This window comes from Colossoma macropomum, unplaced genomic scaffold (genome assembly GCF_904425465.1).
Source record: "Colossoma macropomum unplaced genomic scaffold, Colossoma_macropomum, whole genome shotgun sequence".
Taxonomy (NCBI): Eukaryota; Metazoa; Chordata; class Actinopteri; order Characiformes; family Serrasalmidae; genus Colossoma; species Colossoma macropomum.
In genome coordinates, this window is record NW_023494808.1 from 12,046,859 (window position 1) to 12,072,585 (window position 25,727).

The 25,727-nt window shown below is 39.6% G+C and overlaps 1 protein-coding gene across 1 annotated transcript; it reads left to right on the forward strand.

Moving 5' to 3' along the window:
• The first annotated feature begins 2,605 nt into the window (after positions 1 to 2,605).
• Positions 2,606 to 25,727, forward strand: actr2a (actin related protein 2a). The gene is made up of 9 exons (XM_036557310.1): positions 2,606 to 2,720; positions 10,642 to 10,752; positions 15,452 to 15,667; positions 16,253 to 16,325; positions 16,504 to 16,640; positions 18,323 to 18,472; positions 19,346 to 19,491; positions 20,962 to 21,094; positions 25,195 to 25,727. The coding sequence occupies exons 1-9, from the start codon at positions 2,673 to 2,675 to the stop codon at positions 25,363 to 25,365; spliced, it is 1,185 nt and encodes a 394-aa protein (XP_036413203.1). The 5' UTR covers positions 2,606 to 2,672; the 3' UTR covers positions 25,366 to 25,727.

Here is a 25,727-nt window from a genome sequence, read left to right on the forward strand (position 1 = left end):
GTGGATTTTAAAAAGTACATTTTAGGTCAAAATCTTCTCAAAACGACCGTCTTCTGTGATGGAGCTTTTAGATGCATTAAACTCTTCAGACGTCTGGTTCCTATCACCACCACTGTGAACAGTTCTGACTCAGTAAGTTTCTCTGGATCAGAGCACTTCACACCAAACCACTCTGAATGGCTTTGTTTACATTTGAACCATTTAATTATGCAGAATTTTTGAAAGATGGTTAAAAAAATTGCCCTTTAAATATCTAATGCTGTTATACACGTGGGAAAATATGACGATATTGAATTTTAGCAGTATCATCCAGCGCAACATATCGTCCACGCCTTCTCTTTTTCTCTCTCTCTCTGTCTCTGAAGCAGCGTTTTGCTTGTTCCTGTGCAATGCTGCTGTTTTGCCTTTGTCTCTGTGAAGGAAAACGGGTATAATTGTTGTACATGGTGGTGAGAATGTGCTGCTGCATCTGTAACTGGATGTAAAGTCTTCTCTGTACATATGGCATTGATCACTGCTCAATAAGAGGACAGGTTTGGGTAAAGCTCACTGTACTAGTGTAGTAGTTTTATAATTCCACATCCATGTGTTATGTAAATGACGCTACTGCACATTTGATCATTCCTTGTCTTTATGATTCTTTGGGTTTGTCTGTGTTACGCGACCCTCGACTTCGTCTATTTTGAGTGTTGTTTTTCTTTTTTCTACAGTTTGCGTATTTTATCGTTGGATGGCGAGCTTCGTAGCTGATGAAACACTGATTTATTTTCAGTACGGTGAATTCTTGGAAACCGTCTGCGTTTGATGTCCTTTAGTTGTTAAATTTGGAAATGCTGTTACTGTTGTTCTATTTATAAAGTTGTTTTTGTTTTTTTTTGTTTTTTTTAAGCATTGCCTGAGAATACACCTGTTGAAGCTGTGAAGCTGTTGGAGCTGTGTTGCCTCTTCAATTTCACTAACTGTCTTACCTCTCCAGAAACTTGGTTAGTACCAATCCTATTTAGTGCTAAGGCTATTTATTAAGGAATCTACTAATTATCTTGACGTGTAATTGAGTACCAGTTTTGTGTTTTGTTTTCTGGAGATAAATAAATAAAGATGCACATAACTGAATGGTAAAAACGCCATGCAGAGCCTTTCAAATATTCCAAAATAATGTAAAAATATAGACCACGAAGTTTTAAAATACTTAAAAACAATAAATTTATAGAAAAACACTTTGAGGCCAAAAATGCATGTAAGCGTCATTCTCACAAAACAGCTACAAACAATGTCCGTAAGTATGTACGTCTCATAGTCATCACATAGATAAAGAAAATGGTAATGCTTTGCCATTTTGTCATTTTGCTGTCATGCAATCTTACAGAAACCATTTGTAAGACTGACAGCTGTGTAACCCTTTGATGACAACTGACATAAACCTCTATTATCATTCATAAGGGCTTATTCTACAAGCTTCAGTTGTCAAAAAGGCTGCTTCTGTGGTGTAAAGCACGTCACCACTGGACTCTGAGGCAGTAGAAACTCAATCTATGGAGTGACAAATCATGCTTCTCTATCTGGCAGTCTGATGGAAGAGTCTGGGTTTGGCGAATGCCAGGAGAATGTTACCTTATACATTATGCCTGACTGCATTGTGCCAGCTGTAAAGTTTGGTGGAGGAGGGATAATGCTATGGGGTTGTTTGTCAGGGCTTGGCCAGGAGCCCTAAGCTCCAGTGAAGGGAAATCTTAATGCTTCAACAGAACAAGACATTTCCAACTTTGTGGGAACAGTTTGGGGAAGAACCTTTTCTGTTCCAGCAAGGTCCATAAAGGCATAGCTGGGTGAGTTTGGTGTGGAAGAACTTGACTGGCCCTCACAGAGTCCTGCCCTCAACCCCATCAATCACCTTTGGGATGAACTACAACAGAGATTGCGACCCAGGCCCTCTCGTCCAACATCGGTGATGCAGAAATTCCCACAAACATATTCCAAAATCTTGTAGCTTCCCAGATAGGGGGAGGTTGTTACAGCTGCAAAGGGGGACTAACTACATATTATTGCCTATGGATTTAAAATGGAATGTCATAAAAGCTCCTGTAGGTGTGATGTATAGGTGTCCCAATACTTTTGTCCATATACTGTATATGTGTTCAAAAATACAATGCGATTCTTATTCTACTGCAGGATGCTCCTGTATATAAACCAGAGGGCAGTAGAGGGATGGAGGTATTGCACATACAGGAAGGATATTGCACATACGAGACAAGTACACAAGACAAGTCACAATAAATAAAGAAGTGGCGCCCAGCAGTACAGGTGGCTGGCAGTGGGGAATGAGGTAAATCCCAGGGTCCTGGAGATCTACCACCCAGCAGAGTTTAGCTTCGACCCTGGTCTATCACACCTGATCCAGGTAATGAGGGCTGAACAACAGAGCCAGGTGTGTTGGATGTGAGCTCTCTAGAGTGGCAGATCTCCAGGACCAGTAACCCAACCCAGACCATTTTTCCAGCATGTCAAAGCCACATCATGCCCAGATAGTGCAGAGACTTTTATTCTGAAGGCTTTCCGCTCTGCGCCGCTCATCGCTGTGGTTGGCTGAGTGCGGAAGCTCGGCAGCGGCAGGGCGGCGCTTTCCGCGGAGAGCTGGGCTGAGGACAGGGCGGCTTCCCCGGGCTTCGGCAAACATGGACAGCCAAGGACGGAAAGTGGTGGTTTGTGACAACGGCACCGGGGTGAGTGCGGAGAGCGGACTCGTGCTGTTTTCCGTCCTCCTTTTGGGCGCGTTTTAAACGAGCCCGCAGCAGGACGAGCGAGTGTCGCGGAACGGGAAGTGCAGAGTTGGGCTGGGTTACGCGAAGCCGAAGTCGGCTTCTCATTCGAATTGTTCCGTTCCACCTTAAACGGTGCAGCAGTAACGTTCTGGCGCCTCGGGCTGCCATTGACCGCCGCTCCATTTAAGGTGGAACGGGAAAATTCGAGCGAATAGGAAGCCGACTCCAGCCTCATCTGGGTTACGGCTGGTCGGAGGAATGTGGCTGTCAGCAGTGTGGAAGTAAAGGAAATAAAGCCCTGGCTGTGCCTTATAGACGCCCTTTTGCGGTTTAGACGGGTCACATTAACCGGTTTTCATAATTTTAAGCGGCTGCAGATCAGAAACGGACGATAATGAAGCAGCGTTAGCTGCCCGGCTAACGCCGTGCGCTTCTAGCACTGCCGGGTAGCTTCGCTAGTTTAGCTTAGCTTGACTGTTTTATTCATTCACTTCACGTTCATCCACAAACTGAAGCATTTTACTCGTTTTTAAAAAAAACCTCTGCACGCCAATATGCATTTAATAAACAGCTCCAGATACAAATAGGAAGGAGTTTACGTTGCGGTTGCTTGAGCTAAGCTAGCTGGCTAAAGCTCATTGATTCCTGGCTAGACAGCTAGACAGCCAGTGATCAATGGCAGATTCATCACACCTGTTTTCTCAGTCTTAATAAAGCACTAATAACACTTTATTGTTTTTCCTTGCACTAACACGACTTTCTCAACTGCTCAGCTCCTTTCTGGGGGTTAATATAGGTGTTAGAGTAGATAAAATGCACAACTAAGCATATTTACATTCAAGCTAGTACTCAGGTTTTACATATCTAGAATAAGAGAAAGACCTTAGTAGATTAACACGCTTGTGATTCAGCTCTGTATGTTTATTAGACAGCTTTATCTACTTTTTGTTTTGTTTTAGGTGCAAAGCAACTTACTAACCTGGCATGAACTCACTCGCTCACGTTTAGCAGCATGAAGGTTCACCACAAGGGGGAGCTAATAACACTCAAGTAGCCTTTAGTGCTTCATAAGAGTTCATAATGTCAATTTTTCTCGTCCAGATTGTGACTGGATGCGCCTGGGGTGGATTCCATTCACACTTTTAACTAAAATGTGCCCCCGGTGTAGCCAGATGACATCTTATTTCACTTTGCCATATAAAAAGGCCTTTAACATGTACATAGTTTCCATTTCCTGTTCACTTTTTTTTTCCTGTTACCATACAAATCGACTGCTTTCGTTGGCCCAGAGTGGAGGAAGGTACTTGGTTTGGGCATAACTCCAGCCAGGCATGTCTTCCATCCTGCATTTCTTTGTTTATCCTCTCCCCTGCTGGTCCGAACACTCGACAGATGCATTTCTGCATTATTCTGCATAGATTCCACATTGATCGTTCGCGGATATAGGAAACGCACCATTGATGCAAAGAGTAAACAGCCTCTGATTACCTTTTACAGGAAGAGTGCAGATTGTTTCATTCGTACCGTGTAAAAGTTTGAGTAATCGTACTGTTGCTTTGCATGTGAATGCAAAATGAATTATTGCTATAAACCTGATTATTGTCATTAATTCATGATGCTGCTCTGCATGTAAACATGCTTAAGTGTGGCAGAGCAAAGGAAGTTTCTGTTTAAGAAGTTCAGTACTTTTTTTTTAAGAAAAAGGAAGTTTCCGAGGTGCAGTGTGAACCCACACACACACACACACACACACACACACACACAAATTTGGTTTTCCTATATTTGAGGGGTTTTCCATCCTGCATGGCTGTAGTCAACCGCAGCTCTCTCAAGACAAGACAAGGCAACTTTGCTTATTGCTGTTGTCGGAAGAAAACCTCGTATCTCTATTTTTGTCGCTTTTTAGTTTTTGTCGTAATCTGAAAATGCTTGTTGCCGTTTACATTGTGTGTAAATTTCATGGTGAATGGACCAAAAGAAACAGCCCAGAATGACTTGGAAAAAATTCTGGTTCCATTGACTTACATTAAAAGTAAAGTATGTTTTTCGTTCTCCTGTAAAGTTACCATTTTGGAGATATGAGGTTTTCTTCCAACAACAGAGTAATATAGCATCTTACCTACACTGCAGCCATTCAGAGTGCTTTACAACTGAGAAAATACAAAGATAATTCAAATTATACCTTAAAAACATGTAGGAGAATATAAATTAAAAGCATGATTACAAGAAAACTACAAGCAATAGATTTAAAAGAAGAAATTAGACAGTACACTACAAATCTAATTCAAAATTAAATTAGGATGATAAAGTGCCAATACAGCAGAGAAGTGCAGTGGAGCTAACAGTGTTTTAAACTGAGCTTAGAGCTGCTCATGCAGCGTTTTCAGCCCAGATTTAAGAGTGTAATGTCGGCGCTCTTATTTAAGAGCAGCATAAAAGCTAAACACTGCTTCTCCATGTTTAGTCTTTACCTTTGGCTGACTGACTGACTAGTTCCTGTTGATCTACACCTAACCCACTAATTTAAACCACAACAGTCTTGACCAACGCTTGTCCTCTTCTACTTTTTCTTCTTTTATTAAAAATCTTTCTTTTATGCAGGGCAGCCATACATCAGGTGTTAGTGTTCATTTTTCTATCTGCATCTGTTCGTTTGTTCCTCACAGTGATATAAACACAAAGACATGCACTCATTCCTCCTGTCGGAGTTGCCTGTAATCTGCAGCTGCGCTTTGTCTCGCTGTAGCGGATGAATGAATGAACTTTGATGTGAACCGACTGACTGTGCAAAAGTGGTTAGATTTAAATAGCTTACAGCTCAATAAGGGCTTTTTCCACATCCTTTTACTCTCCAACCTGCTGCTTTTTCAAAAAACAAATCCAGTTTAACTTGAGGCCGAGCTGACTGACAGTGCTTTACCTTACTGCACTTTTTTATGAAGTTCTGTTTCTTCAGCCAGATGTAGCCTGGAGCACTATGACTAATCAAAGAGGCAAAGACGAGCGCATGTATTTTCGACTGCTGACACCAAACCTAGCGTTAACACAGGAAGTTGGCTCGCACTTTGCAAACGCTGAACATGACTCATACCCATACTTACACTGCTGAAGTTGGCCAAGCCTTTACTTCAAAGATAAATTAAAATAAATAGCCTGTACTGATGAAAGGGAAATGTCACAGAATTTTCAAAATTTCTGCATAGTTCAATCTTTGAGGTGTAAACAAATTTCAGGGTGGTTTGATGTGAAATGGTTCATTGCATTGAAACCTACTGACTGATTTCTTTACAGTGGTGGTGATAGGAACCAGGGGTCACGATGCCTGCAACATAAATATAGCTATTTTATTTACTATCCAAAACCATCAGTGAACATATATACATACATATATAGTTTTTATTTGTAATGTCGAAAAGGATAAAGTAGTAGTAAATCTGAAAAGTTTTCTTTTGGGACTGTTTTGCCTTAGAACGCCCTTCATGTACCCCTCCGCCATTAATGGCTTTTAAAAATATATTTCAGGTAGGGATTAGTTAGTTAGTGATTAATCCATTTAACTGTTGACCAACAAACGTTCGACCAATGGTTTCAGTTAAAAAGTTAGTTTAATTTCCGATAAACTGAATATTTGAATTGATGGGTTTTTCATTTAACTTGGACAGTTTTTGAATTGTACGCTTGAGAGCACAAGAGCACAACTTGTTCCTGTAGCCCTGCTAAGTGATGTGCAACTCCAAGTTTTGTAGAGTCAATTCCTGCCACTAGTTGGAGTTTAAACCATCTTAAATGTAGTTTACAACACTATCGCAACTAGAATATAAGGCCACATGACACAGTGATAAGGTAGGCTACGACTGACTCTTCCTAACTGTCATGTTGCTTGTGTTGAGTGTAATCTGTAGGCATCTGTAGACGTGTTTGTGAGCTCATGGTTAGTTCCATGACAAAAAAAAAGTTACAGCTGACTTTGTGTTGATGGCTGTTTAAATTATGGATGTGAGCCGGTCAGTCCATATATGGGTAACGCTTTATTTGGAGTGGTTCTTTGTAGATGATTAATAAACTCTAAACAGAGTATCAGTAACACATCAACAACATACCAGTGACGTAGCAGTAATGCAGCATCTGAATACATTGGAGTAAATATCTTGTAGATGTTCTGTTGATACATTACTTACATTAAGTAGATGTTTTGGTAATATGTTACTTCCATTACACAAAACCCTAACGTTACCCAACCTTACCCAAAACCTAATCCTAACCCTAATCCTAACCATAACCTCAACCCAAAAACCAACCCTGACCCTAATCCTAACCCTAACCTTAACCTCAACCAAAACCTAATCCTAACCCTCACCCTGGCCCTAATCCTAACCCTAATCTTAACCTCAACTCAAAACCTAATCCTAATCTTAACCACAACCCAAAACCTAATCTTAACCTAAACCCAAAGCCAACCATAACCCTGGCCCTAACCCTAATCTTAACCTCAGCCCAAAACCTAATCCTAATATTAACCTCAACCCAAAACCAACCATAACCCTGGCCCTAATCCTAACCTTAACTCAATCCAAAACCTAATCCTAATCTTAACCTCAGCCCAAAACCTAATCCTAATCTTAACCTCAACCTGAAACCTAATCCTAATCTTAACCTCAGCCCAAAACCTAATCCTAATCTTAACCTCAACCTGAAACCTAATCCTAATCTTAACCTCAGCCCAAAACCTAATCCTAATCTTAACCTCAACCTGAAACCTAATCCTAATCTTAACCTCAACCCAAAACCAACCCTAATCCTAACCTTAACTTCAACCCAAAACCTAATCCTAACCCTCACCCTGACCCTAATCCAAACCTTAACTTCAACCCAAAACCTAACCTTCACCCTGACTGTAAATACTAACCCTAATTCTAACCCTGGCCCTAATCCTGGCCCTCTGTCCCTAATTCTAACCCTAAACTTAACCTCAACCCAAAACCTAATCCTAACCCTTATAGGTTTTTGACGTTACTGAGAGTCAGTTGATTGTTTGTTTGTTTGTTTGTTTGTTTCCTCTAAAAAGGGCCACTCAAAATGAAGCGTCAAGCGTATTTGTTCATTGAATTGGGCTGGTAATGGTGGTAAATGTAAGAACACATAAAGCTTAGAAGCTGAGATCTGCTGACTTTACATTGATTGTTGTGTAAACCATGCATGTGGACTTAACCTAGCCTCGCCAAGGCCATATATGTCCCTAATATGTGGTAAATGTAAGTAATTATGCAACAGTTCCAACATCACAGTCTGATTGGCTGAGACTCGTTCTAGCACGAGTTTTTTCATTGAGTCATTCCACTGAGCGTTGCTTGCTGAGTAACAACTGCTTTGCAGCTAATCGTTAGTATGTGTCTGCTGTGATGGAACGACTAAACAAACTTCGAATTAGCCAAAAATTAGTGGGCTGTGAAATGTTTTACAGACTGACTGAAGACAATGTTCAGGTTAATCTGGCAAATACTGAAGCCCTAAAAAGCCGAGTTGAACCTGAGATTGCGAGAGTCTTCTGTCTCTCTCCAGGACAGTGCAGTACAGTTGCTTTTGAATTGGATGTTTGTTGGATATTCAACTTTGTCTCCTTGATTTCTCATGAAATAAATTTGCAAAATTGATCAAACTCACATTTTGTCACTCCTGAGAAGACAAACTGCAACCAAAAATATTTCAAACATCAAACTTCATTGAACACAATTTCAGCTTGTGCCTGCACCGAATAACACCCTCCGTCTCATGGACTGCTGCATATGTTGGACTATGTTGAGTTACTGTCATCTGTTAAGTTAGGCTGCCTTTTTCATTTAATTAAGCCTAAAGCCTGTTTATGTAAAACACTGGGCTGTGTTTGATGTCATGGGTCGTGTCTGCGACTGTAGGTCTGTGGGTTGAATTAATCACTGACTATCGTCGCTTATCGGCCAAAAGAATTCGACAAAACTCACATCCCGAGGCCAAAATCTTATCTCTGAGCTATTGTAAAACAGTGTCTCAGACATCAGACGGTTTATTTATAACTGTTTGATGTCACTACTTTCTGTGAGGGAGCTTTTAGAGGTGTTAAACTCTTCAGACGTCTGGTTCTTATCACCACCACTGTGAGCAATTCTGACTGCGTAGTATTTTCTAGAATGGCTCATTTCAAACTGCTCTGACTTTGTTTACATCCTTAACCATTTAATTATTTTGGATTAGTATTTTTTGGAAAAATCAGTGGAATTTCCCTGTTTTCTTAGTATGATGTTTTGTTGCAAGATTTAGTCCCAGGTACCCCTCGCTGCTTGTCTAAACACGTCTAGACGTTTGCTTTGTTCCTCTTAATTACACCCTGCTGCTGATAGCCACTCTTCAGCGTTAGGGCGCGTGAAGGGTCGGGGGGGTTGTGAGCTCTGAGCTGAGCTCTTTTAGGGTTAGGACTGTACAGTAGGGATGTAATGATAGATATTTTCAGGTTTGATTTGACTTATGATTCTGAGCCAAAGATTTTTGATCTAATTATCTATTAAATTTGTTTGCGAGAAATAAAAATAATGATCTGTTTCGAAAGGAAGCATTGCACGTCAACACGACATTGTGCAAAACAGTGATTTTGTAAGACAACAACAGACTGTTTATGGAACAGTATGAAAACTTTAACTGCCATATATAAAACCTTATATAACAAGTCTACATTTTCAGACCCTACCCACCTGCCCCCCCCCCTAAAAAAAAACAAAATATCCGCATCCGTCAGGTCACAAAATTACTATTAAAACATATGGAAAGACTATATAGACATTAAGTGACACTGAAGCACTAACTAAGTTGCTGTTCCAAGATTTTTATGTCTGAATCAATTTCTGGTTTAATCAGTGACTGAGATTTCCAGAGAAGTCGGTGAGTAAGATACACTCAGAGAAGAGAGAGGACCGAATAAACATTTAAAGTTTTCAGCGGGGAAGTTTAATCTAATAGCACAAAGCTTTTGAACTGCCTGCAGATGAGTTAGACCATTCAGAGGCAACAAAACCTCCATGTGTTGTGACATCGCAGCCACAATTTACTGGCTTTGTGGCACATTACATTCAGGGTTCGAGGCTTAAGCCAGAAAAAGTGGATATTCTGGTCTTCTTGGCAAAATAAATAGGGCTGAACCTTAATTTATAGAAAATAATTGCAGTGTAAGTCACTGTTGCAATTTAAGTTGCAAAAAATTTTTAGTTAAAAAGTCGCAATTAGATATTTTTCCCCAAATCGTTCAGTCCTAATCACAGTTACCGTTGTTTTTTTTTCTTTGGGTGTTTTGATGAATCAGGGTATTCCTGTGTATTTTTTTTAATAATCCAAATCATTTTTTAATATCGCATTTTAATTTCAGCATTGCATTTTTAATATGTATTGCAAGGTGTATCACAGTCGCAGTATGTAGTAATTCACGGGTGTACACAAAACACCCCTGGTCAAATTACGTTTTTTTTTTCTTTTTTCTAAGTGAAAATAAATGAACACATCCTCTGCAGAGAACACACTTCTGCATATTCTAATGCACAATAACTGTTTATTTACTTAATGTAACATATTGGGTGGGGGAGGGGAGGATAAAACATAAATGTGTGTTATGCAGGAGTTACGGCACATTTTATATTTTGTTTTATTTTTCCCCAGTATGTTAACTTGGCAAATAAATAGAAATTGTGCACTAAAATTTGCAGGAAAATGTGACGTGTTCTCTGAGGAGGATGTGTTCACTTATCTTCATATGTAATTTGACTGGGTGTGCAAACTCTTCAGCTTTTTCATAAAGCTGTATAGATGTCAAATGCAGCGCATGAAGTAATTGTCTTTCTTTCATGTGTTTCCTCTCTCTCAGTTCGTGAAGTGTGGCTATGCAGGCTCGAATTTCCCCGAGCACATTTTCCCGGCGCTGGTGGGGAGGCCCATCATCCGCTCCACAGCCAAAGTGGGCAACATCGAGATCAAGGTAAAAAGCAGCATTTCACAAAACCCTTAAACACAGATGCACATCAGCATAACCACGGTTGTTTTCTCCATGGCTGTTGTGAACAATATTGAGATCGATCTACAGCGAGTTACTGCTTCATTAGAAACACCTACCTTGTACCGACACTGATTGGCCATTTTATCGGAAACACCTACAATGTAGGTGCACTTTGTTGGTTTAGAGATGCTGAGTGTAGCCCACCCGTGGCTGCACAGTTCATCACCCCTATCTTGTCTGTCAGTGGAAAGAGGAACACCACTGATCACATACTGTTTGGGTGGTGGATGGTTCTCAGCACAGCACAGCACTGACGCTGAGAGTGGTCCACCACCCAAACAGTGTTCAGCTAAGAGCAGATGTGCGGTCAGAAAGAGGCTCAACGTACATATTTAAAAGACTACAAACACAGAAAATACTGCTGAAAGATGTGAAAAATCACCGGGATATGAAAAATGCTCTCTGTTCAAAACCAAATCCACTGTTTAGTGAGTTAAAAAGCCTTTATTGTAGAATGGCTATGGACACAGCATCGAAATGAATCTTCATCCAATCCTGACTTTTTATTCTTCTGTTAATAGCCATAGGAAAAAGACCATCATAAAGGTTGTATGTCTCTCTCTCCGTCTCTCTGTTAAATGATTATAACATTAAAATGCTTTTGGGAAACTGTCCTACATGCCTGCTCCAAATGGCCATTTAGCCCTAGTTTTGGGCAGCTGTCCTTGTTCTGGCACACTTTGCTGTAATATTCAGAAAGCAATATTCAGTGTTACTTCAAGGTTCGACTTCCATTCTTCTTTCATGTTCGGTTGTTGGCAAACCGTTGATGAAGGTCTGTGTCTAACCAAATAGGCTCTGGATCTTGCGGAAGAGTAAAAAGTTAAAGGTGGATGTTTGTGAATGTGTACAAATTCAACTGGTTTGCTGATGCTAACCATACTCTAGAAGACCTGGAAAAGACTTTTGAAAGACTAAAGTCCCTCTCGCATCTGAAGACAATGTCACAGTTTTTAGTCACAGACTATATTTGCAAAGACTGGGGATCATGCAGGGTCACTATTTGCAAGACTGAAACTAGATTGTTGAGATTATTTCGCTTTATGAACCTGGTGGAAATTTACAAACAGAGAAACCCTTTTTCCCCTCTTCGCTCGCTACCAAAGGGATGATATGTTGGCTGAGCATGTAAAGATCTGGGGCTCAGCCCAGTTCACTGTGGAATTGTATATGCTGGCAGATCATCACCCAGTATTTTTTAAATTAACCTGAAAAATGTGTTTTTTATTTAACATAAAGATTTACACACCAACAAAACTAAACCGTAACAGAACTAAACCATAAAAAACAAACAAACAAAATTAGAGACAAGTGTAATAGAAAGCAAAAAAAAAATTAAGTACATTTATATGCACTCAATAATCCGATAACTGCAGAAAATCAGATTTTGTCAGTAATCCAATCAACATGTTTACATGTACTTGAGTAATCAGATAATGGGAAACTCCAGGTTTACAAGCATTAGGCAGTAATCAGATTTCTGCTTTGCAACCAGCCAATAAACTCAGAAGACGAGACGGAAACGTAACGTAAAACTCAAACTTCATGCTGCGGCTTTTTTTAAAAACATTGCGCCACTTTAGCTGAAAATATGAACTTACATCATCTAGAAGATGAATATTTAAATCCTTCATTTCGTGTTTGGTTTCAGTGGCGCCCAAAAGTGTTTTGCCGCCATCTTGCGACATCCGCCGTCTGATCTCGTGCATGCACAGACTGAGAAATCCGAAAGAAATCAGAGTAAGAGTTCACATGCACTGAGAAATCAGATTACTGAGCTAAAATCCAACTCTCTTTATCGGATTTCTTAATTGGACTTCTAGATCGGAGTATGGCGTTTACATGACCATTTAGAATAATTGGACAACTGCGCAAATCTGATTATGATCGGATTATTGAGTGCATGTATACGCAGTCATTGATGCTTCCTCAGCAATGCCAAGTCCTCTGCACATTTCCTTGCGTTACTGTTACAGACTCAGTGAACTTGAAACATTAAAACAGCCAGTTTATATTTAAGTTAATGTGATTATTGTATTGAAGTGGAACAACTTTACCTTTTTTTACAGAGATTTCAGGCTCTCGCACGTGCTTTCTATCCTTTGCTCTCTCTCCCTCTCTCTCGCTCACCCTCACCCTCTCACTCTCACATGCACGTGACGAAGACTTAAAACTTATGATAATATAAACGGTGTTAATTTTGTTGTAGTATCAAAACGAGACAAAGACCGACTTAAGACCGCCATCCTGACCACCTTACACGAAACAATCGAGATGCAACGACGCAACTCCAGCAAGACTCTCATCATTTTATGCCGACATTGGATAATGTCGACCAAAAACTCTCCAAAGCTGGTGGCCACTTGGGTCAGAGGTTCAGCTTCTTCGTGGCTGAGACGTGGTTGGTATAGTGTAGTGGGTAACGCCTCTGCCTTCTACGCTGTAGACTGGGGTTCAGTCCTGGGATAAGCACCCTACACTATACCAATAAGAGTCCTTGGGCTAGACTCCCAACACTACCTTCACCTACCTGTGTAAAATGATCAAATCGTAAGTCGCTCTGGATAAGATCGTCTGTCAAATGCTGTAGCCAGTGGTACCATGCAATAGATAGCGTCGCCCCCTGGAGTACGTATTAAATTTACCACCAGTCTTTGCCTTTACGGTGGTGGTGCTGCATGTTGTGTTGGTAAGGCACTCAAACACTGCAAGGGTGATACTGTGTCACCACTGCATATTACTTTATGGTCTTGCAGGGCCAGATGGTTCTCCCCAGACATTCTTGTTTTGAGGTCATATCTGGTTCTGTGAGACTAATTACTTCACTGAAATGTCAGTTTGGTCAAGTTTAGCGTGGTCACTGGCCCTCGTTCCATTGTACCCTGTGCTATTCAGTACACATTGTTACCTTCACTGTGTGCTGATAACATTACATACTCTTATCACTAAATGGGTGGACCACACTGTCGCTCACTTATCAGATGAATAAGGGATTTTCAGAGAGGAAACTCAAACACTCACACTCTCTCTCTCTCTCTCTCTCTGTTGCACTTTTCTTGTTTGTGGTTCTTTCCCTTCTTTTGATTTCTCTCTTTCTCTCTTTATTGACATGTTCTAGGGCAATAGAGTGATGGTGAGTGTGTATTTGTGTGTTTGGACTGTGCATGGACTGTGACTCAGGTTGACTGATTATTTTTTCCTTGCAGTCTGTTAGGAAATAGTTTGTCCCGATAACAGAATAAAAATAAGGAATGGGCTAACAACAACTAATGATGTCTGACTATCTGTCTCTGTGTATGGAGTGTTTTTGCCTCAGTGTTGGCTGAGTTTCAGAGCGCTAACCTCGGTGAAGTCATTTTTGTTTCTGTGTAACTGCATCATTATGTTCCTCTTCCTACTGTGCAGCAGCATGTCCAGATGTGTCTCTGAAAAAGGGCGTTATGGGCTCTTCTCAGTCTAAACAGCACAAAATGTACTAAAACAGCTGTCAGAGCAGCCAGATTGGAAGCTTTACACAAGTGCTTCTTAGAAAATGGTATGCAGAACCATTTATTTGGGCGAAAAGCATTTATTTATGGAAAAAAAACAATGCTGACATTTAAAATAACCACAGATATACTGTAAACCTGGTTTCTCAGCGATCCAAATGATCCAAACACATTCAGTGATGTAGGGGTCTGGACTCTGGGGTGGTCAGTCCATTGTTCTGAGAAACAGCAGCAGCTTCTTTGTTTGATGTGTCTCCTTTTCTCAGTAAGAGCTTCTTAACAGCTACACATCCTTTCAGACTCATAGTGCTGAGTGTCTCACAGTGGAAGGATGGACAGAAACTCCTGTGGATGTTTTCATATCTGAATCAAGAGTGGAGCTTGATTTTCTCCTCTCTCTCACAGATGAACGCTTTAAGTGCTGTTTATCTTAATGGGATAGTTTTGGTGGTTTAGCAGGCTTGCAGGTGGTTGTTAGGTGTCCCAGTTTCTCTGTAGCTTTCAATTATTTGAACCAGTTTTGGAAACTTATTTTCCTTTGACTTTCACCTTCGTTATGCAATTGAGATTATTTTATATCTAATCCCAGAAATATCTCTTGAAACATTAATAACTTTCTAAATGTCTCTTTAGACTTTAATTTAATGTGTCTGTCTGTGTCTGATTTAATTTTACAAATCAGTCTTGTCTATTGATTTAGAAACTATTGATCGGTTATTTTGGCAAATATTTTTATTGCTTTATTTTATGTTAATCCTCAGATATTTTTAGCATGTGCTGTCCTGAGAGTCCCTATTTTAAATTAAATCATAAAACAAATAATCAAAATGAAAGTTAGAAGCCTGGTTAGTGAAGACAGAGTGAAGACATGGATTTAGAGCATAGAGTGGCTTCAGTTAGCCTCAGGCTCTGCAGCAACTATGGGAGGTTAAAGTTTGTTGATGCTGGACTGCTGTGGAAAAACTAAACAGTGGAGTGAAGTCAAGAATTTGACTGGAGTGATTTTTTTCCCCCCAAAGGCTGCATTTCTGTACTACCACATTCTTTGGCTAACACATGGTAAACTTCACCGGGCTAATGTGCTAGCCGAGCTGTTCTTTGATCTTTTGACCTTTGACCTGTGAACCTGGCAGGACCTGATGGTGGGGGACGAAGCCAGTGAGCTGCGCTCCATGCTGGAGGTGAACTACCCCATGGAGAACGGCATCGTACGTAACTGGGACGACATGAAGCATCTGTGGGATTACACCTTCGGCCCCGAAAAGCTCAACATCGACTCGCGCAACTGCAAGATCCTCCTCACCGAGCCCCCTATGAACCCCACCAAGAACCGGGAGAAGATCATTGAGGTGTGTGTGTGTTCTAAGCACTGATAATGCAGGGGTTTTTTTTTGCTTTAAAATATTTCTTGCTTTAAAACTGTTTTTTAAACATTCGCTTTAAAGCATTTCTTTCATCATGTGCGAGCACTGCCATTAAAAAAGTGAAAGCTATTTTTGCACAGTTATTCTTAAAAACCCATCATTTAGAAATTCTAATGTTGCTATTAATGAGTGAAAACTAGTAAGGGGCAAAGTTAGCGTTACACTACTAATATGCTGTCTGGTCCATTTGAGTTGTTATTTATTGTTAGCAACATTGGCTTTTGTTGCTAAGTGAGTAATCTTGTGTGATAGTTTGTCTAAGCCTCAGATTGTTTGTATTAAATACAAAATAATTCAACACATCATTAATTTAGCACCAAATTTAAAATAGCTTGTTAGTAAAGAATTATAAAATCTATATAAAAATAAACATTTTATGAAATTTCTCAAAAATATATTTCACTTCAGTGTATTTATGTGCTCTGCTTTGTATCTACATTGCACTGCTTTATTGCTGACTTTGTCTTCTTATATAGAAATAAATGTTTTGTCTCTCTTGGCTCTCTGTAGGTGATGTTTGAGACGTACCAGTTTGCTGGTGTTTACATCGCCATCCAGGCCGTGCTCACACTCTATGCTCAAGGTACTCTAACCCTCTTACAGCTGGCTAACAGTCTGAGAAAGACCTGTAGTTTTTTCTGATTTGTCTGGTTTGATGATTTGATTCACTTACAGGCTTCTACTGTGTGCGCTGCTCACATTGCTGGCTGGTTCTGATGTCAGTATTTCTTTCTCTTTCTTTTTATTGTGTGCGCATGTAGGTCTGCTGACCGGTGTGGTGGTGGACTCCGGTGATGGTGTGACTCATATCTGTCCGGTGTACGAGGGCTTCTCTCTCCCTCACCTCACACGTCGTCTGGACATCGCAGGCCGAGACATCACACGCTACCTCATCAAGGTACGTACACTTTTATACAGTCAGTCCCAGGGAGGCACATGCTTTCACTCTAGGACTGCCACAGTTAGTAAAGTTAGCTCTATAATGTTTGTGGTACTGAGCTCATTCTGGAAGATTGCAGTACTCTACAGGAAGCGTAGGTGATAAAATGGTATTGTTTCATTTAAAAGAGCACTCTAGGTTTGTTATACAACCCCATTTCCAAAAAGGTTGGGACGCTGTGCCAAATGTAAATAAAAACAAAATACAATGATGTGCAAATCATTTAAACCCTGTATTTAATTGAAAATTGTACAAAGACAACATATCAGATGTTGAAACTGAGAAATGTTATTGATTTTTGAAAAATATTTGCCCAACAACAAATGTAGCTGCATCCACAAACGCAAATTAAAACTTTAAAATATAGAAAACAATAAAATTTCTCAGTTTTAACATTTGATATGTTGTCTTCGTGTTATTTTCAATTTTCAATTTATTTTCAAGTTTTAAATGACTTGCACATCATTGCATCTTGTTTTTATTTACATTTTGCACAGCATCCTTTTTTGGAAATGGGGTTGTACATGTGGTCATTCTGACAAATGTTAATGCACTACAGGACGTGTAGAAGACGATATGGCTCTCAGTGTTTCATTTAAAAAAAAAAACACTATAATGTCAGTTGTACAGATTCCAGTACGCTATGTTAAGCATAGGGGGCGATATGACTTCAAAGGTTTGATTTAAAAGTGCTCCTTAATGCTCTATAGTTATCGTATTAGGATAGGGTTTTATGGCAGAAATGTAATTACTCGATACTTAGACATTTTCATGATGTATCACAATGTTTTGATTCACAGACACAATGCACTACTAGTGCTACGTTTAAAACGTCATCAAAAAGTCTGTACAGTGATTTTCATTCAACATCTCACAAACTGCACTAAATCCAATGAAGCAGACATAATTATGTTCTCTTTTAATTACACATGCAGTTGTTCAGTGTTCTTTAACTACTTATGATGTCCACGATATACTCAGAGAAGCACGTTCAGCACGATAGCAAGATTTGTCAAGATAATGATGAAATGTCTTTATATTACCCACCTCTAGTTCATATGATTAACACAATCATTCTGGCACAGTGCAGTACACTGCAGGAAGTGTAGGGGCAATATGGCTTCTAGTGTTTCATTCACAAGGTGCTCTTTAATGCTCTATAATGGTAAATGGGAATTTCGGTCCGATGCCCGTAATTTTCATGTACATATCTGCCGATGTGGAGACATAACCGTCTATAAAATGTTGAAATTGGGACTAAATCTACCTGCATTAGCAGTTCAGATTTAGTTCTGTTTAGTTTAATTTAGTTTGTCTGTAAGGTTGCAAATGCAGTAAAATGAATAAAATTCATTGTTTTTACCACAGTAACCCAGCGTCCTCTAAGCGTTCTGCTCTTTCTGCTTATGATAAATACATCATTAAATGTCAGTTTGAAATATTGGACAAGTGTAAGCATCTGTCTATCTTTGAAGCAAATATCTGCTGGTTCTGATCATCATGCATCACTAAAAATACAGGCAGTTGCTGCTTGATCAAAGCTCAGGTACATGCTCTTGTGTGTGCTCAGACACACAAAAAGAAATCTCTCTCTCTGTCTTTTTGTATGAACTTTCCCCTCTGTGTCTGATCTTGTGTAGCTGCTGCTGTTGAGGGGTTACGCCTTCAACCACTCTGCAGACTTTGAGACAGTGAGGATGATGAAGGAGAAACTGTGCTACGTGGGTTACAACATTGAGCAGGAGCAGAAACTCGCTCTGGAGACCACTGTGCTGGTCGAATCCTACACCGTGAGTGGAGACACATACAAGTGGACAAAGGCGCAGTCAGAGTCATCCTTGCTCACTCCAGATGTGTTGAGTGAAGAGCAAAATATAGTTTTTTCATGAAACTACACTACATTGAACACAGAAGAGCAGCAGACAACAGTGCAAAAAACAATAAACACAATAAATACAGACCATATCCTGTACAAGCACTGTACAAAAAACACTTCAATAGAATATACAATAACTATACAACCATTAAGCACAGGACTAGACAGTGTACAATGGGGCTGGAGAATAGATCCAGCTGCCGGTCTACAGCAACACTGACTGCTGTGCATGTATTATCAGTGCATTGATAATTAGAGTCTTTAGCAGCTGAACCACAAGCACTGTGGAAATCATAGGCAGTGTGTACAGATTAAAGTGTCTGTGCATACAGTATTTATACTACATATAAATGGTAAACACTTTCACTAAATTGTAACACTCATGTTACTAATAATTAATTAGAAATTCACACACACATTCATGCTCACACAACACTCTGGTGCACACCTTCACACAGGAAGTCACAGGTAGTAGTGTCTGTAAAGCACCTTTTCCTCCACCGGGGGGCAGCAGGGGAAAGCTGTAAATTTCCATTGTCAAACTTTGGCTGCGTCCAAAACCACACACTACCACACTAAATACGGTGTGTCAGAATATATTTTGATTCTCTTGGTCATCAGAATGGTCAGACAGATGAGGTAGAGGATGTATTAACTTATTTAAACAGGGAGCCCACAGCTTTGCATAAACTGTGTGTGTGTGTGTATATATATTAGTCCTACTATTTATGTATTCATAGTAGGAATATTATTAATTTAATATTATTATTGAATCTCCTCTCTCTAGCTACCAGACGGAAGAGTAATAAAGGTGGGAGGTGAACGGTTTGAGGCTCCAGAGGCGCTCTTCCAGCCACACCTGATCAACGTGGAGGGGGTGGGCGTTGCTGAACTGCTCTTCAACACCATCCAAGCGGCCGATATCGACACCAGGTAGGTTACCGTGGTTATCACAACAAAAAGACACACCGTTAAAAAAAAAAACAAGGAAAAAAATGCACAATAATACTAATGTGAACACTTTTAAACACTTCTCGGTTAAGTATGGACATTTTAAGCTGGTAAATACAGCCCATGTTATTTGAAGCTTGTAACAAACAATAACCCCTTAAAATCCTATTCAAATCAATTACTCAGAAAATACTATGAATTCTTCACTAACTACTACAGTAAAACTGGGCATGTGCTGATTTTTAAAATATTTCGATCTCCTATTTCGAAAATGGAGAGCATCACATGCTTAACATCAGTGTTTCAGAATTTCTTGTGTGTTTGTTGTAAGGGTGTGCACATTAGACGATAGGGCAAAAACAGACGAGTTTTGGCTACAAAAATACACTCAAAATCCCAAATTTACCCCGTTATGATGACACAAACAAGGCTATGTTGGACTGGACCTGTTTGTGCCTTTTACCTCACACAAGATGCGTAGCAAAAACTGGGAATGAGTTATGTGATTGAGAAACAGAAATCACATAGAGAGCTGGAGAAATATTTTACTGCAGACCAGAAGCTGACTTGAAATTGTAGAGAGCCTTGACGTCTTGGGTCCCTATGTTATAAATATGATAAATGCTTTGATTGGCCTGTGTTCAGCAAACATCTTGTCTGTCTCTGCCATGCGCTGCATCTCACCACGTGTTCTCTCTTTGGCTGTTGCCTGAATCACTTGTTAGGATATGTGACCGATCATCTCACACTACACAACTCAAACGTTTTGAGTCATGAAAATCTAATGAAAATATCAGAGACCCTCTGATCATTACGGATTTCGATCGGAAGGCTTAAGATTGACTCGTTTCTCTTCTCAGACTACCAGATTATCTGAGCCGTCAGTCACTTATGACCGAGCTGGAAAATCACTCCAGATTATGAAAATTTCTTGGAGATTGTGTAGTGTAGGTGGGCAATGTGATGATATTTGTATTATTATTATTATTATTATTATTGATTTTGGGCATATTGTCTATCATCAGTACTTTAAAAAATCCTGATTAACTGCATGTTGCATTTTTAAAGAGAGCATGAATCCTGTTTAATTGGATTTGTGTAGTTCAGTATGTGCAGTATTTTGAATAAACATCATTGTACCCAGAGTTATGATGGCCTTTTTAAAAATGTGACGACTAGTGCATTGTGTCTTTGTCAAAACATTGTTATATGTATTGTGTATCGCAGAGCTGTCTTTGTGTTGTGGTGTGATATGATACTTTTGCCTAGCTGAAATAATTTTTAGTAACTGCTATGAATCAAATAACTAACTGAAGTGCAGACCACCCCCCCCACCCCAATCCAGATTTATTGGGTTTAAAGGGATTAAATCTGAATCTCTCTCTCTCTCTCTCTCTCTCTCTCTCTCTCTCTCTCTCTCTCTCTCTCTCTCTCTCTCTTTTTCTCTTTTAGGGCTGAGTTCTATAAGCATATCGTTCTGTCCGGAGGTTCTACGATGTATCCTGGTCTGCCATCTCGCCTGGAGCGTGAACTCAAGCAGCTTTACTTGGAGAGAGTGCTAAAAGGAGACGTAGACAAGCTCTCGGTTAGTACACAAGGTTTTCTGTGGTAATAGCGGCCTATTACTTCTCCAGTTTTTACTGAAGAGCACCTAAATTTACCTAGAAAATACAATAAAAACTCAGTGGAATAGTGTAGTGCCATGTTGCACATCCGCCACCAGGTGGTGCCATGTTTCCACTGTCACACAGCTTGGGGCTAGATGTTCCCAACACATAAGCCTGCAACTGTGGTCATTTAAAGATGAAAAGATGCACTGAGTAATTTTAGAACCAGGACCTGATGAGCTGGTCACATAGTAATAAAAGAAGGACTTAATTAAATGTACAGTTTCCCCTCTTATGCCACACATAATCAGTCAGCCTTGACATGTTTAGTGGCTGAAGTTCCCTTTTAAGTTTTGCACCGGAGCTGTGATGCAAAGGCAGCTAAATAATAGAAACTTATACCCCACCAATTACCGGGTTCCCACAAATCCATAAAAAATATTTTTGAAATCGATTTTAAAAATTCAAGGCCGCTTGTCATGAACAACATGCCACCAAAACCATACACTAATTACACTCTCACAGTGTTTTTCACCCACAACTCACCACCAGTTCTGCTTTACCAGCAGCCACAGCACTGGTTTTAAACAAGTGTTAGCAGAAACAGCAACTTCAAAACAGAGAAAATTACACGTCACATAAGTAAACCAATAAAACAAAAGCGCATATCATGAAGGAAGTGATTTCACTGCAGCATGTTAAAGTACCTTGCAGCCACATTGTCAGATCTGTCAATCAAATTTATTCATACTCCAATATTAAACACTTAATGGTATGACCATTTTCAAAATAGGCTTAAAAGCGAAACATATCAGTCCAGAATACCACATTATGCATATAATAAAGGTGAGAAGATTTACTGTAATGTTAATTCACAGAGTAGCATCATTTTAACTAAATTGTGTAGCTGCATTATCTATGAAAATACAGATGAATCAGACTTGGTATTTGCTGATACCTAATATTAAAAGACTCTGATCAGATCAAACCAAAAAAATCAGAAGAAAACTAATCTTGTCATCAGTAATTAAATTATACTGATTAAATCGATGATGCCTGAAGACAGTTTGAAAAGCCGTCTAATCCGGAATAGTCCAGCAAACAGAAGAACCCAGCTGACGGTGATCCTGTGACAGCAGAGCTGATAAAGAGACACACATTGAAAAAAGGCAGTGCAGTCTTTAAGGCTCCTTTCACATCCAGTTTGTTTGCGAAAGAGTTTGAAGTTTTTGTGATATTGTATTGTTTTCATTTGGTTTGTTTAGTTCCACACTTTAAGTGTGCCAAATTATACATGTGTGTTTGTTAATTGGTCTAGAAAAATAGAAACACAGATGTTTAACGTCTACAGGTTTCACATTCAGAGCACTAATAATATAAACCATACTTGATATCTGAGTCTTTATGATTGAATAATGTAATTTAGAATTTAACCCGATAAGTCGCTCAAAAATACATGCAGTGATCCATGTGCCAAAATCTAAAGCATATCGTTGCTGTTATTTTATTGCTCGTCTGCTGTTATTAGCAGCAGTGTACACTTGGAATCGGGGATCAGTGTTTTTTGCCAGACCACGGTTCACTTAGGCCCAATTTCATTTCACCCCTTTCCCCTACCACCTAGCCCTTAGGCTCCTTTTTTCGGGGTAGGGTGTCCCGATTTTTGTTGAGGTAGGGGTAAAAAGAAGCAATGGGGTTGGGCCTTATTAAAAACCAGTGATTTTTCTTAAAGTCTGAATCACTGATTTTAAAAACTCTACATTGAAGTTGTTTTTAACCCGCCACCCAAACCACAGCGAGTTGGTAATTAAACTCAAAGAAGTTGTCTATAAATATTGACAGCAGACAGCAAAGAAAGAACAGTAGTAGCTGCGATCTTGAGGCAAATCTGCGATGGTTTAGGCATGCAGTTTTCATAATGACGCAAAACACATGAACTTCAGACACCAGACATAGCTTGAGTAGACTGAACTGTTGAGAAGTTGTTTCAGTGTTGCTTGCATGATTGCCGTTTGTAAACAGCCGAATCATAAGCCCTTAAAAATTGACTCCGGATGGGGTTGGAGAGTTTGTCAGAGTTCCTGAGGCATCTAAAAGGAGTTGCTTCCAGGAATAAAGTATTTGTAAACAATAAAACTAAAGTAAACGCAATGGCTTTAAAGTCACAAAGTGTGACTTCAATAATTGCAACAGTGCAGCTTTTTGTCGGGTCTGATTAGGGAAGTTACTTTGGTTTGTACTTCACAACCCAAATTGGGGTGGATTTTGCACTGCATGCTGTGGGAACCGTTTACCATTGCACCATTGGGCCATGTATGGTGCGTGAAACGGCCAGCGAAGGGTTTTATTGCAAAATGCATAGACCACTTTCAAAATACAGGCTGTTGGGAGTGGGCTTACAAATACAAGACACATCAGTGCCTGAACTTATCACATTATGGTAAAACCACCAATTTTTATACTATTTTTAGGTAACGTCACAATTCCCGTCTGTGTTTTATCCGCGAAAAAAAACATTAAATTAGGGGTGGGTAATTTGGCAAAAAATAAAATTGTTTTAAACGTATAATATTAGGTATAGAGTGATTTGTATTAAAAATTTCACATACTGTGCTGCACTACATCCAACTAAACAGGACTAATTATGCTTTCTTTATAATAAAACATGTCAAGTACTGTTTTTTATGATATAGTTAGGAAAGTAATCATGTTGCCCACCTCTTGTGATGGAATTTATCACCATAAGAATAAAACATTATCCTGTTGCCCACTCTGCCCTCCTCACAGCAGACTGGTTTGTTTCCCTGCCCAAGCAAGAACAGCACACTACACCAGTAAGACGTCCTTTCCTAATGCTAAATTCGCAGAGCTCTGTAACATGAATAAAATACAGGGTGATTCAAAACGATTAATCTGATTTCAAAATGCCATATTTTTACAACCGTGAGGAACCAATCACATACCAATTGAAAGAGGGGGTCATAGAGTTTGTGACTGTCACCGGAAGATGGCTCCCTTCAGTCTGTGAGGAGATGGAGACCCCTGAGCAGAGAGCGTTTTGCGTTCTCCACTTCAATAAGAGCAAATCCATCATACTTCCAACAGCTCAGAGCGTTCGTTGTTAGTTCCACAACACTGGATGATCTCCGAAATCGCACTGAAAGAGCCATAAGTTCAGCGACACCCAACATGCTCAATCGAGTACAGGATGAATTTGACTATAGCGTTGTTGTTGTCCGCACAGCTGGAGGAGGTTCATATTGAGCACTTGTAAAATTACATAAACTTTATGCTCAACTAAACCATTTACAATTTACTGCATTGTTCCTTTGAATGATTTACAATTGAAATAATTCATTTTGAAATCAGATGAATCACCCTGTATAAGTCGCTCTGAATAAGGATGTCTGCCAAATGCATACATGCGAATGAAAAGTACATTTTTTTTTAAAAAAGATGTACTAATTATTTGTTTTGTTAAAATTGAAAGAAGCATTGTTGAGTCGACCAAAAACATGTAAATTTGGGGTACAAGCGCTGCTGTGAGTCACCCTGTAACTTCTCAAATAATAATTAAAAGTCAGGTACGACGGGTCAGATTTTGTGGGAGTTCTTCAGGCCACATTGTGCATCTTTACATATTAACGTCACACGCACTCAAAAAGAAGGTCCGGTTCGATCTTTAGGTTTCGAATGTAAAATCAACATTATACTGATGAAGATATGATTATTAGGAGGTAATTCACTTACATCCTTAGAAGACACGTCCTTCACCAAGTTTCAGTGCTCTCACAATCATTAGATTCATCCACTCTGGGAAAGGAAGCTGAAGCTGAAGCATAAACCATTGTGTGTGCAGTTATACGTTTCCACCATAGAGGTCTCCAAATCATCAGATCTTACATAGTGCTGCTCTAATATAATGCTGTTTTTTACTGAACTGAGATTTGCTTTGTTTTTACTCTCCACCATCACTCTCTCTTGTAGACAGTCATTAATATGCCCGCCACAAGAAGAACAGATGAAAAGACATAACAAGTCTCTCTCTTTCGTTTTCTCTTTCTTTCTCTCTGTGTAGAAGTTTAAGATCCGTATTGAAGACCCTCCTCGTCGTAAGCACATGGTGTTTTTGGGCGGAGCTGTGCTGGCTGACATCATGAAGGATAAAGATAATTTCTGGCTGACTAGAGAAGAGTACCAGGAGAAGGGCATGCGTGTGCTGGAGAAACTTGGCGTGACCGTCAGATAAACCACACACACACGCGGAGAGTCATGTGCACACACACTTGAATTAAATTCACGTACGCAAACACAAACAGGGTGGCATTTTGGCAGTGTATAAATGGGGAATAATACAGTTGGAATAAAATATACTTGATTGTAATAATCAAATACTTGAATTTTACAGTTTCCAGTCTAAAGTGCTATTCAGATGGGATTAGTTGTATATGGGAAGGTGGGCTAATGTAATTTCACCACAGGACGTCTGTAATGTTTATGACCGATTGTGCAGGATAAGAAATCTCAGTGTAGCCTACAGAGATTGACCCCTAGACTTACTGTTGTTATTAAACGTAAGGTAATAAAGGTTAAATATGAATAAAAAGGGAA